The 14,090-nt window shown below is 40.0% G+C and overlaps 1 protein-coding gene across 1 annotated transcript; it reads left to right on the top strand.

Moving 5' to 3' along the window:
• Positions 1 to 290: 290 nt before the first annotated feature.
• On the top strand, positions 291 to 12,556 carry fermt1 (FERM domain containing kindlin 1). The gene is made up of 16 exons (XM_086264305.1): positions 291 to 437; positions 1,896 to 2,055; positions 2,689 to 2,786; positions 5,156 to 5,291; positions 5,431 to 5,568; positions 6,142 to 6,325; positions 6,429 to 6,531; positions 6,601 to 6,708; positions 8,393 to 8,524; positions 8,659 to 8,708; positions 9,100 to 9,224; positions 10,880 to 10,986; positions 11,195 to 11,419; positions 11,512 to 11,636; positions 11,730 to 11,871; positions 11,974 to 12,556. The coding sequence occupies exons 2-16, from the start codon at positions 1,905 to 1,907 to the stop codon at positions 12,145 to 12,147; spliced, it is 1,998 nt and encodes a 665-aa protein (XP_086120431.1). The 5' UTR covers positions 291 to 437; positions 1,896 to 1,904; the 3' UTR covers positions 12,148 to 12,556.
• The last annotated feature ends 1,534 nt before the right edge of the window (positions 12,557 to 14,090 follow it).

Genomic DNA, 14,090 nt, shown 5'->3' with positions numbered 1-14,090 from the left:
TTGAGCCAACTAAGAGCTGCCGTTTTCTTGTTATTTCCACAATAACAAAGTGGTAACAAAGTGACAGTATTAGCTGAGCGGCTGAGTATGTTCACTGAAATATTTTTGTTAGCATTGATAAACTTGCTAGCTTTAGCTGGTCTGTACCTTTTAACCACTGAGACGGACAGTATGGTAGTTTATTCATTTTATTTCTCATATTTTGCTGAAAACAGTTAAACAGCCGTCCGTATACTGAGGCTGAGAACAAACTCACCTCTGTGGGATATTATGCTACGTGCACCTCGGCCACTTCCTCCTACGTTCCCACCTCCGTTCTCTACCTGTGTGAATGAACTGGGCGTGTTTTACTCCCAAAGGAGCCTCATTCTCGGGGTCAGTCCACTTCCCACGAAAATATCCAGGAATTGCTCACTGGCAGGAAACTTTAATTTAAGGTAAGAATGGGTTTCTTATTCTCGGTTGGGAAATTTGTATATACTTGATAGGGGGAGAGGTTACCATTATTTTACTACGGAATTTGATCTCTGACGAAGAAAAAAAAATCATAACACATGATTGCGATGACCCTGTTGGGATTTACCCGTAGGCCTATATAGGGCTCAGCGATAAATGCACCCCAAGACTCTTCTGGGAATCATGAATTCTTGGAAAGTTTCTGTTTATGAAAGTTTCTAAAGAAAGTTTGCTATCATTTTTCATAATTTTTGAATGATTTAAGGATTGTTTCGGAGCTTAGTGACTATTTACAGTGAATAAGGAATCGCTGAGGCCTTTTTTTACGTGGTGTGGGTGTCCTGTATGAGGAGTTCCAATATGAGATCTCATTGAATTGTATATTTTGCATGAATATATTTGCTTTTCTCTTATTAGAGCTTCTGCATTAAAACAAATTTGCTGTCTCCATCAGTTTTTTTGCAGCTAGTGTAATACTATGCCAGTGAATTCATCATACTCCGACACATCTCAACAAGCTTTCCCTCAGCAGGCATGCAAGCTCCAACTTTTTACTGCACCCTACAGCAGCGCATAGTGCAGGAAGGGAGCAGAACAAAGAAAGCAGAGTGTGTGTATATAAAAAAATCCACCATCACAACAACGCAGTATCAAAAAGTCACTGATATACAGTGTTGCGGTGAATAGTTCAGATTAGTTTGTGTCAGAGTTTTCATGTCTTTATTTCCCACATTTCAGAGCTCAGATGTGATATAAATGTAGGCTGGTGCAGTGTGTGGAGATTGTTGTTTTGTATGATCTCTCCTGCACCAGATTCGTGTCCCTGCTCGTAACACATTCCACAGCTGTGCTGCTCCTCCTCCTCCCCCTTTCCTTTCTTATCTGCCTTGTGTCTTTCATCCATCACTCTACCTTATTAACATCAACCAATCAATCCCCCAGATGTGTGCTGTTATACTAGGTTGTGTCGCGTTAGTTAGCGCATGCTGCGTGCTCTGCAGTCTGATCTGTTTTCTTCCGCCCGTCGGTGTGTTCGCTGGTGTCTTATTTATAAATGGTATTGAGTGAGGGGAGTAGATCGGGGGCTGCAGTATCATTGCAGAGACACTGCAGCAGAAGCAGAGTTCGAATCTACTCCATACGCGGCCACTCAGAGACAGAAACAGTAAGGGATGTGTGGTGGTGAAATCTTTGCCAAGTAAATCAGAATGTTGAGAAACACTCAATCCTCTGACTCAATCCCAGACATTTCCTTAATATCCGAACAAACGGGATCAGCAAAATAATCCACATATTTTAGAGTAATTCCCCTCACTAAGTGCTTAATTAGAGATAGTAGTTTCCTTCTAAGATCCCCTGTGCTGCCCCTGTGGTCGCGTTCACTAAACCTGTAAGCACCCCCACCTTTTTTTTTAATAATCTCTTCATTGTCTTTTTAGAACAGGACCATGGCTACACCTGCAAAATATGGAGAAACATCGTGGCAGCTATCTGTGCAGGTGGATCAAAAGGAAGGTGACGAGTCCATGAAATTTAAGATGAGGGTGATGGGAGACTTGCACATCGGTGGCCTCATGCTTAAGCTGGTGGAGAAAATCAGTAAGTGTGCTTAGCACGGATGTGTTTCTGCATAGTGGCTGGAAGGAATTTTAAAAGTGTGTAACTACAAAGGCTAACAAACAACCTCAACCTACATGTGGTGCTACAACAGCTCTGCTGGCCAAGCCGCACCCTTGTTTGAGCTGCATTCTTCTACACTACAGTGCCATTGTGTTGTCACAGTGCGCCAACTTGTGTAGCCCCAGGGGCCAAAGTTCAGCCAGTCTCTGATCTGATATCAATTTACGCTCCTCTATAAACACAGAGGAGCTAATGTGGCTAACTTAAAGGCAACTTTATGGAGGTGATTCAAAGAGCATGGGACATAATAAATGACTAAGCGGCTTGTCATCAACAGATGGACTTCAGCCCAGCACCATAAGATGATGTCAGGTAGACTCATTAAACCACACCACCTACACAACCGTGGGAGCGGAAAATATTTGTGACGCTAGCAGATGTAGTTGTTGGTGAAGTATGTTACCTATGGAGCCAGAACCTCCCCCTGAAGGCTCTTTAAACCCGACATGTAAATTAGTGCAATAACTTTATGTGTGAACTACCCCTTAAACCTGACATGTGTTAATAATATGCAGGTGATAAAATGTCTTACTTAATACGTCTGCCTTGCAGAGGCTCCTCAGGATTGGTCGGACCATGCTTTGTGGTGGGAACAGAGGAAATGCTGGCTGCTCAAGACCCACTGGACCTTGGACAAGTATGGGATCCAGGTAAGATGAATTCTTACACCCAAAGGAATGTGGAATATCCCTTAAAATATCCAATGGGAAGGTGTTCTCCAGTCAAATCTGGCTAAATAAATTACGTGTGTTCTTGCAGCTCTTAAAGGTTTTATATAACACGTTGGAAGCTATTAAATAAAATTATATCCTCCCACTTAGAGAAACTCTTATTGACCTATTCACTGTAGCCAAAACCATATAGGTACATAATAATGTTTGATATCTTATCCAGTCAAGTAATGTTTAAGCCCAAGTACAAACCCTGATTCCAGTAATGGTGTAAAAAATGTGGACAAAAACACCAAAGTATAAATTAGACAAAAACGCTTTAATATTTATTTTAAATCTCGATTAGTTCTACTGCAATGGCAGACATTTTTTACTACATGCACACCAACATGATATTGATAATACTGGGTTTCCAACACAAAGTAAATATACAGGATATACACTGGCTTGACACCTGAAGTGTCATGGCTACTGGACAGACTCACGCGCAGACAGTTCTTTCTTTGAGAACAAAAGGGGATTATTTATTTATTTTATTTATAATATATATATACACGTACTCCTCTTCAGCCGTACTCGCTCCGAAACTCCACACACGCTGCCACACCCGGGCAGGTCCCGTGATTTGGTCGAGAAGAGGGATATCTACACAGAGAATTCAATGTTAGTTCCACAGCAAAATACACACAAGGGATTAGTTTGATAATGCCGAGAGCACGAACTCAGGAGGTTCAACGTTCCAGCGGCGAGCTGTTCTGTGCCACTGCCTTAAATAGCAGCTGGGGAAATCAGCCAGATCAGCAGCAGGTGGACACAATCACACAGGTGGTGGGCCAAGAGCGAGAGCCCGTAACGAGCTCCACCCAGGCAGAAAGGAGGAGGAGAGACAGAAAACAAAAACAAAAAACAACAACACGTGTAGCCAGCGTGAGCCAGCCAGAGAGACACGGGGACCGTGACATGAATTCAATTCAATTCAATTTTATTTATATAGCGCCAGATCACAACAAAAGTCGCCTCAAGGCGCTTCATAGATACAGAGAAAAACCCAACAATCATATGACCCCCTATGAGCAGCACTTTGGAGACAGTGGGAAGGAAAAACTCCCTTTTAACAGGAAAAAACCTCCAGCAGAACCAGGCTCAGGGAGGGGCGGGGCCATCTGCTGCGACCGGTTGGGGTGAGAGAAGGAAGATGGGATAAAAGACATGCTGTGGAAGAGAGACAGAGGTTAATAACAGATATGATTCAATGCAGAGAGGTCTATTAACTCGTAGTGAGTGAGAAAGGTGACTGGAAAGGAAAAACTCAATGCATCATGGGAATCCCCCAGCAGCCTACGTCTATTGCAGCATAACTAAGGGAGGATTCAGGGTCACCTGGTCCAGCCCTAACTATATGCTTTAGCAAAAAGGAAAGTTTGAAGCCTAATCTTGAAAGTAGAGATAGTGTCTGTCTCCCGAATCCAAACTGGAAGCTGGTTCCACAGAAGAGGGGCCTGAAAACTGAAGGCTCTCCCTCCCATTCTACTCTTAAATACTCTAGGAACAACAAGTAGGCCTGCAGAGCGAGAGCGAAGTGCTCTAATAGGGTGATATGGTACTACAAGGTCATTAGGATAAGATGGGGCCTGATTATTTAAGACCTTGTATGTGAGGAGCAGGATTTTGAATTCAATTCTGGATTTAACAGGAAGCCAATGAAGGGAAGCCAAAACAGGAGAAATCTGCTCTCTCTTTCTAGTCCCTGTCAGGACTCTTGCTGCAGCATTTTGGATTAGCTGAAGGCTTTTCAGCGAGTTCTTTGGACATCCTGATAATAATGAATTACAGTAGTCCAGCCTGGAAGTAATAAATGCATGAACTAGTTTTTCAGCGTCACTCTGAGACAGGATATTTCTCATTTTAGAGATGTTGCTCAAATGGAAGAAAGCAGTCTTACATATTTGTTTAATATGTGCATTAAAGGACATGTCCTGGTCAAAAATGACTCCAAGGTTCCTCACAGCGTTACTGGAGGCCAAGGTAATGCCATCCAGAGTAAGAATCTGGTTAGATACCATATTTCTAAGATTTTCAGGGCCGAGTACAATAACCTCAGTTTGATCTGAATTAAGAAGCAGAAAGTTAGCGGCCATCCAGGTCTTTATGTCTTTAAGTCATTCCTGCAGTTTAACTAATTGTTGTGTGTTATCTGGCTTCATAGATAGATAAAGCTGGGTGTCATCTGCATAGCAGTGAAAATTTATGCTATGTCTTCTAATGATGCTGCCTAAGGGAAGCATGTATAGTGTAAACAGAAGTGTAAACATGAAGCTAATATAAATACAATTCATTTTGCTACACAGGCCGATGCTGAGCTGCGCTACACACCCCAGCATAAACCCCTGCTACTGCAGCTTCCCAATATGAAAACCATCCAAATGACCGTCAGCTTCTCCAATGTGGTCTTCAAGACGGTGACAGACATCTGCAGAATACTCAGTAAGCGTCTGTTTCTTCTGATTGCTCTCTCCTGCATTATTATAGCTCTAATTTTGAATGCCTCATTCACTGTTCTAAGTTCAAGGTTCAAGTTCCTTCCCATATTCTTCCTATCTGCTCCTGCTTTGCACCATTTCAGACATTAGAAGACCAGAAGAACTGTCACTGCTGAAGCCTCCGGATGATGCCTCCAAAAAGAAGAAGAAGAAAGATAAGGACTCAGAGCAGGAGGAGATTTGGGACATAGATTTACTCAGTGGCGGACCAAGTGGAACAGGTACTCTGAAAGAAAAAGATGTGCAATAGGAATAGATGGTCTTTCATGTGCCTTGAAAGACTCTGTAAGCCTATCTAAGGGAATTGGTGCTGTTTACAACGATATGTGCATTTGATTCATTACTTTCTGTGTGCTGCATTTTGCATGAAGTTCATTTAACCTAAAGAAAAATGGTATATAAACATACATATTTTCAAGGTATATGAATGGAGCATCCCCACTGTAGTTTTAAGTTTTGCATGGTATGTAGTGCATCTGTGATCTGACAGGGCACATTTCTCAACAGTGAGATCTGACAGAATTGTTCAATATGCTGCCGTGTTCTCCAGGAACACCCACTCTCGCACTCTTCCTCTGAGTCCAAGTTCATACTCTGCACCATCCTAAAAATCGCTCCGCCTTCAGTCTGTAGCTCAGTTTATTTTGTTTTTCTCTCACCTTTTTTTCGAAGTTATATTCTAACTTTGGCTTCTTGGAATTTGGATTTTAAATGCAGTACCTTTATATTTAGTATAAATATGAAGATATGTTGAATCTTAGCTAATCATTAGCCCTTTATTTCCCTCAAACTAGGCCCCATGTATAGTAAGACCATGAAAGCAACCTATGACCCTGAGAATGGGATGCCAATGTCTGCCACCAGCGTTTGGTTTGGAGAAAATCCTCTTGCAGAATCTCAGACAAACTTGCCACCTGCCGAGCTGGCCAAGATGTATCAGCCGTTGTCAGTGGTGGACAAAGCAGTCAACAATGCAGGGTAGAAACCGACCGGATTTCCTATCTCAAGCTGATTATTATACATTGAGAGATATTTCTTTCCCTAGATAAACATTTGATTTTGTTGTTGTTATAATAAACAGGTGGTTGGACTCATCCCGTTCACTTATGGAGCAAGACATTCAAGACTATGACAAGCTACTACTGCGCTTCAAGTACAATGTCTTCTTTGATATCAATCCTAAGGTAAGAGATCCAAGGTGAACACAAAAAAAGGAAAATGTTGACCTAAAACCGCATGTTTCTGTGTTTTAGTATGATGGCGTCAGGATAACCCAGCTATATGAGCAGGCCCGCTGGTCTATCCTGTTGGAAGAGATAGACTGCACTGAAGAGGAAATGCTGATGTTTGCATCTTTACAGGTGAGAAAAACTTGCCATTGCAGATAGCAAGCAAATGATTTTTTACAGTTGAAGTTGTTTAAATGTTGTGCAATCATTATTGTTTGCTTGCATATACTACGTGTGGAAGATTATTAAATGTAACCCTTGTTACCCTTCGCAAGAGGATGGTTTGGTTGATGAGTGTCAGGGTTAATGAGAAAACTGTTGTGTGGCCCAATAAAATAACTTTAATAACAAGAAGCACTTGGAGAGCACAAACCTCCAACTCAGCTCACTTTCTTTTTAGGGGAATAGTTTTATATTTAGTATATTTACATTTTGTTTCTTTGTTCTTTTTAAATGTACTTTTAGAGCTTTGCAGCCAAACCAAGAGCCAAACCAAGAGCAGGCTTTTGTTATTTGCTCTGCTGAAATCAATTTTAGTAAATTTGACAGTTTTTGGATATAATTATTTTTTATTTATGTGGATTTAGTAGGTGTGTAATATTAATTTCACTGTTTAAATGTTAAGTAATAAATATAATTTTTTACCTCCAAAAAACATTAAAAAAATGTTTGCATGTATTCAGCTTTTTATGTATTTAAATGGTTATAACCCGTTACTATAACAAAGTTATAATAAATAATGAGATATTTAGAATATATGTCATTCATACTCACAGGATCAGTAGGAAACATAGTTTTAAATAGCTCAGTATAGCACTATTATCACACTTTCTGATCACTTTATATGGCACTTTCTATATGCTGATAATAAGTTATAAGGCTTTTTGTCAATTTTCAATTAAGAGTTTTAATGGCTTGTTAACATGACCTCACACCACACACATACTAAGTTTTACCAGGATTCATTCAAAATGTTTGTTGTGTTGACAGACAGAATGCTATGCCAACTGTCCCAAAAACACAACTTTCTTGGCAGAAGTAATAATGAACTATATTTCAAATTTCAAGATGCTTCACATAACAAATTACTCCTTATTCATTTGACTGGCTGTTTTTGGATAAATGCTCAGATTTGGATCCTGAGGACTATAAAGCTATAGATTGTATGTCATTATACATTACACTTCTCATAAAACAAGGCATACTAGTGTAAACTTTCCTTTGGTAAAGCTTTGAAATGAAGATCATGGCATGCAATTCTTCAGGGCCACAGTAATGCAGCTTTTTTAGTCTTTGATACAGTTTATGTTTTTCTTAACGCTCATAGTACAGCAGAGTGATGTGGGTGCCTAAATCCATCTGAGGACATGTCAGGACATGAGGAAAATCCCAGTGGAAGAGGAGGAAAGGAGGGGGAGGCAGGGAAACGAGTCATACAATTAAAGACAGAGTAGCAGAAAAGCTAGTACGGTAATAATTAGAATGCCCCAACAGACACAATAGGAGGAAGCTGATTATTACCTGCAACATGATGAGTGTCCTGATTTCATCCCATCTTTGGTGACTTCAGCTATTATTTTGCAACGACTGGGACAGTGATTCAGAAATCACAGATTCAAAAGGAATGCTGCACTCACCTACACATTGGTGCAAAGGCTGGCACGCTGGGCTGTGCTCAAACCTCCCTCTGACTCATGCCAGCCTTGCATAACCTCCTAAGTCATGTCGGAGAACTTCATTACCACTTGTAGTTGTTAAGCCCAGTGCAGAATCTTAGCTTTTTGAGATTCCTAACCAGAAGTCTTTGTCCCAACAGTATCGCATTTGTAAACTGACCGTGTCCACTGAACCTCTGAACAACTCTAATGAACCAGAAATTGACGAAATAGAGGCAGCCCTATCCAACCTGGAGGTGACACTCGAGGCCGGACACACAGACAAAATTCTGGTAAACATATTTTTAAAAACCAAATGTTTTCACCTCTGTTGCAGTAGAATACCTGCTCTGAAGCTGAGGTTGATAGACAAGCCTTAGCTAATTGCATGCATGGGATAATTGACAGTTGTTTGTCTTGCCCCCAGGAAGACATTACAGACGTCCCAGAGCTGGCAAATTCCCTCCGACTGTTTAGGTAAACCCAACTTTAAATATATTACATTTATATTGCACAAAGATGCTAAATAATTATTGAAGTGTAATCATTCATCATCATAGTAATGTGTGTGCATGCTGCCCTTAAATAACCAAATTTAAGGTTTATAAGATCAACATTTGTTAGAGATCAAAGGCGTACTGGATAAACATAAAATATTCTGTTTTAAAATTCATTTTGTGTGTTTTTGTCTCTGATTCATGCTTCTGTTTTATAATGTCCCTGAGGATATCTGATAATTAATGAAAGGCTCTCAGAATTGCTGCTCTGAACGAGCAGCCTCCGTTATTAAAAAATAAGACTTTATGCACATTTTAAAACATTTATGCAGTTTTGCTTAAACAAATGTACTTTTTCAATGCTAAATCAGGCCAAAAAGACTGACGCTGCGCTCATACAAAGAGTACTGGTTTGTATTTAAGGACACCACCATCTCTTACTACAAGAACAAGGAGGCCTCCAGTGGAGAACCAATAGAGCAGTTTCACCTCCGAGGTCAGTAAAAAAGAATTATGTGAAAAAATTATTAATAAGTTTGAATTTAAATGGGCCCTATTATGCTTTTCTTTAGTTCATAACTTTATTTCACATTATCAAACATGGCGATTGTTTCAAATAAAGAGCTCTGCATATATATATAAGGATATATGTATGCAATCCTGTGTACCAAAAGTTCAGGACTCACACAACATACCTCCCTGTAGCTTCTCTCCTCCTGTCATCCCCCCAAAACCTCATCCTAATGGAGACTGTATCTACTCACAAACCACCAAAAGGAATCAGCAACAAATTATTTAAGCATAAAAAGACAAAGTAAAAGTGTTAAATGTGGATTATTTACCTTTAGATATCTCTCCTCTAAGTCCCTGTTAGTAGATAATGTAATGATAATAATCAACATGTTGATTTTTTCGGCCTTACAGAAACCTGGTTACAGCAGGATGAATATGGTAGTTTAAATGACAACACCGCCAAGTCATACTAATTGTCAGAATCCTTAAAGCACAGGCCAAGGAGGAGAACTGGCAGCAATCTGCCAATCCGGCTTGTTAATCAACAAAAGAACCAGTCAGTTTTAATTAATTTGAAAGCCTGACTCTTAGCTTTGTAAATCATAATTAGAAAACAAAAAATAACACACACAGAAAAACTGTTTTATTTGTCATAACTACAGTCCTCCTGGCCCTTATACAGTTTCTTTCTAAATTCTTTGAGTTTTTATCTGATTTTGTGCTCTGCTTTCATAAAATAACATAGTGGGGGATTTTAACATTTATGTAGCTGCTGAGAACAACACGATCTACGTGACATCATAAACACTGCATTTAATCTGTTATTAGAATCAATGGCTTCTGTCAAAATGTAGATAAGCCCACCCACCATTTTTATAACACTCTGGACTTTATTCTGGCATGTGGCATACAAAATTAACAGTTAACAGGATTCCCCAAAACCTTCTTTACTCTAGGGGCTTTATCTTACAATACAAAGCACCTTGGGGGGACTGTTTTTTTGTAATTTAGTGCTATATAAATAAATTTGAGATGAAATTTAATTGAAATTGCTGTTGGTAATGATTTCAGTAAGAGCAGGTGTTAGTTTATTATGGTCACAGAGGTACATAGCTAGCACATGGCTGTTCAAATCTTCTGTTTACAAGGAGCAGCCAGTCAGTAGAAGAAAAGGAGGGAATGAGAGGAGCTAAAACCAGTTGTGGATGAACTGAAGAGCTGCAAAGACCCAGTATAAGATGAGAAAGAATTATGTTAAAGTATGAATATGCAAAGCTACATTAATAGAGACAAGCACTAAAAATACATAGCTGGGGGAAAAAAAGGTTAGTCTCCCACTGAGAACCAAATGAGAATGATCATTTCCCCTCAAAGGCTAGAAAAACAGAGAACCAAAGTATTCTGATCATTTCATATATGATGTGAAATTCCATCCATCCATCCATCTTCATCCGCTTTGTCCGGGGCCGGGTCGCGGGGGCAGCAGCCTAAGCTGAAATTGAGATTTAAAATGTAATTCTTTAATATACATTTTTAAGCTGCCACAAAGACAGCAGTTATATTCTGTGACAATATTCTGTTAGAGATCTGCTGTATCTATCCATTCTTATATTACCATCTCCTCTTCTTGATTCCCAGGCTGTGAGGTGGTCCCTGATGTCAATGTAACTGAAAAGAAGTTCGGCATCAAGCTTCTGCTGCCAGTGGCTGATGGAATGAATGAGGTGTACATCCGATGTGACAATGTAAGCCCCACCTTATCATTCATATAAGTAAAGAGAATGTTTTCAAAGCAAAATCTTTACTTTTTGAGATTTTGTGCTTTTTTTCTGTCAATACCAGTAAGTCTTCTTTATTTTAAAACGAATGCCTTGTGTATATTTGTGTATATAAACATGAGAAATTTGAAGCAAACTTTACACCTTGTTATTCTATTCCTTCCCTTTGGACCAGGAAACCCAGTATGCTAAGTGGAAAGCTGCATGTGTCCTCGCTTCCAAAGGCAAGACAATGGCGTACAGCTCTTACAAAACAGAAGTGAAGCACATTCAATCTTTTCTGCAAATGAAGAACCTGGCGCCCCCTCCTGGTCAATCAGCTCCTGACGTCGAAGCGATGGATATGAACGCCGAGTGTTTTGTTTCGCCACGATACGCAAAGAAACACAAGACCAAACAGGTTTGTCTTAGGTTCGTCATATTTTACTTTGCCGACAGCTATCTTTTTTTTTAAGTATTATTATTTAATTTGCCTTTGATTTCTGCATCAAGCTGACCGCACGTATCCTCGAGGCACACCAAAACATAGCACAGCTGTCCCTGGTGGAGGCCAAGATGCGCTTCATCCAAGCATGGCAATCACTCCCAGAGTTTGGTATCAAATACTACATTGTCAGGTACGGTGAAAGGACTGATATAATAGACGTTCAATGTCATTTATGAATGATAATCCAAGAGATTTTCCTTTTGCTTATTTTTCAATCATTCAGATTCAAAGGGAGTAAGAAGGATGAAATTCTTGGGATTTCATATAACCGCATGATTCGTATTGACATGTCCACTGGGCTGCCTGTCACCACATGGAGATTCGCCAACATGAAGCAGTGGAATGTCAACTGGGAGATAAGACAGGTGAGGGATTGTTTTTTTTTCTTCCTTCATTCAGGACATTTCTGGTGTATTATCTACAGACAGCATTACTTTAAATCCTGAATCTCTTGTATGTAATTACAGGTGGCCATAGAATTTGATCAACATGTGTCAATAGCCTTCTCCTGTGTGAGCTGTGACTGCAAGGTAGTCCACGAGTTCATCGGTGGTTACATCTTCCTCTCCACGCGATCTAAAGACCAGAATGAAACACAGAATGAAGAACTGTTCCATAAACTTACCGGAGGCCAAGAATGAGCAAAGATGTATTAGTCTATGCTTTTTTTTAAAGAGCATTGATCACTTATTTACATTTATGTTACAGTGTGAAAATAGAGCACTCATCAGCTAGCTGCAGTGGTCCATAAACACTGACCACATCAGTGACAGAAGAAATGTGATACCAAATCACATGAGATAAAGTGATATATTTTTACCCAGAAAAGAATGCTATGATCATTTTTCATCATATATCTTGTTTTAATCAGTTACGCCAATGTTCCCCGCACTAGGAAAATAACGCTGTTGATGTAAATATGTCAAGACTATGTCAAAAGTCTGGATGAACTGATGTTTTCAAGAAGTACACATTTGTTTCCAGCTGCACAAATGTACTCATTTCAAAAAGTAAAAAGTAATTAAAGGATTTTTTTATTTTATTTTGCAACTTGTTTCACTTTTTTTTTTTTTTTTGGCTTACAGTTTTTATAATTGGTCCTTTTTTTCTGAGAGTTTAATGAACTCTGTTGGACTGATACTTATATATATATCATAGTCCCTTGCTGATTAGTCTGATCCTTTAAAGCACTACAAGTCTCATTAATCCAAATCGCTTGCACATTTTTGATTGCATGTTTCAGTCGCTCCCAGTAGGGCTCGCTACAGCGAATTATCCGCCTCCATCCCTCCCTTTCTTGCATTTCTTGCATCCTTTCTCTAAAACAAGGGTGGGCAATTCCAGTGTCCTGCAGGTTTTAGATCTCACCTTGGGTCAACACACCTGAATCACGTGATTGGTAAATGGCCTGTATTTGTATAGCGCTTTACTAGTCCATAAAGACCCCAAAGCGCTTTACACATCCAGTCATCCACCCATTCACACACACATTCACACACTGGTGATGGCAAGCTACATTGTAGCCACAGCCACCTTGGGGCGCACTGGCATAGGTGAGGCTGCCGGACACTGGCGCCACCGGGCCCTCTGACCACCACCAGTAGGCAACGGGTAAAGTGTCTTGCCCAAGGACACAACGACCGAGACCGGCAACCTTCCGATTACAAGGCGAACACCAAACTCTTGAGCCAAGATCGCCCCACATTAGTGATTAGTTCATTACCAGGCCTCTGGATAACTTCAGGACATGTTGAGGAGCTAATTTAACCATTTAAATCAGCCGTGTTGGTTCAAGGACACATCTAAAACCTGCAGGGACACTGGCCCTCGAGACCTGGAGTTGCCCACCCCTGCTCTAAAACCAACTCTCTGCTTGTCCTCCTTAACTACATCCATCATATCAGAAAGTCTTAGTCCCTACATTCAAAATCCCTACTCTCAGCTCCACAATCCTTCTTTCTCGCCACCTCCGAACATGCCTTCCCCTTCTTCTCCTCCTCGTCCGTCTGCAGCCAACAGTAGTACTAGCACAATGCTGGTCAACAATCACCCCAAATCTTCTCTTGCCTTCAAGCCAGGCCTTTACAGCCACTTCAATATGTTAACCTCAAAACATTTTGCCACAGTTTTAGAAGTACGTTTGGGATTATGTTTATTGGGAAAACCCATTTTTGATTTTTTTTTTTTTTTTTTTTTTTAAATCCTGTAGCCAAAACATATCACTGACTTGATGCTGCGTCCACTCTGCTTTACGGTTAAGGTAGTGTCTGTTTGTTTTAAATAAACACCTGAAGGAAGCATCTTAAGCCTTGCAGAGGAATAGATTTGCACAGATCTGGAAAAATCTTTCTACAAGTTTCTACATGCTATTATTAGAACAACAATCAAGTCCTCCACTAATGTGAACAACCACATGGTTGCGTTGGACTGGAAACTGAAATGGGCCTTTAAGTTTGTGGGACGGGGGATTCATGACTTCAGTAAATGTCAAATGTCAGCATATTATTAAAGCAAAAAATTACAATAGTTTTCAGTGTATTTCAGTGATATTTGATTTCTCCCGACTTTATACTGTAATGCTCTA

The sequence above is a fragment of the Aulonocara sp. 'chitande type north' Nkhata Bay genome, linkage group LG15 (genome assembly GCF_057382095.1).
Source record: "Aulonocara sp. 'chitande type north' Nkhata Bay isolate Kocher_YH1m ecotype deep benthic linkage group LG15, A_spYH_male_GT1.1, whole genome shotgun sequence".
In the NCBI taxonomy this organism is placed as follows: Eukaryota; Metazoa; Chordata; class Actinopteri; order Cichliformes; family Cichlidae; genus Aulonocara; species Aulonocara sp. 'chitande type north' Nkhata Bay.
This window is presented reverse-complemented; position numbering and strand designations above follow the sequence as displayed.

What these genes read in the sequence shown, in the direction of transcription:
- fermt1 (XM_086264305.1), top strand. Translation starts at nt 1,905, where the DNA reads ATGGCTACACCTGCAAAATATGGAGAAACATCGTGGCAGCTATCTGTG. An exon ending in TGGCGGACCAAGTGGAACAG is followed by an intron (nt 5,569 to 6,141) that starts GTACTCTGAAAG and finishes CCCTCAAACTAG; the next exon opens with GCCCCATGTATAGTAAGACC. An exon ending in AGAAACACAAGACCAAACAG is followed by an intron (nt 11,420 to 11,511) that starts GTTTGTCTTAGG and finishes TTCTGCATCAAG; the next exon opens with CTGACCGCACGTATCCTCGA.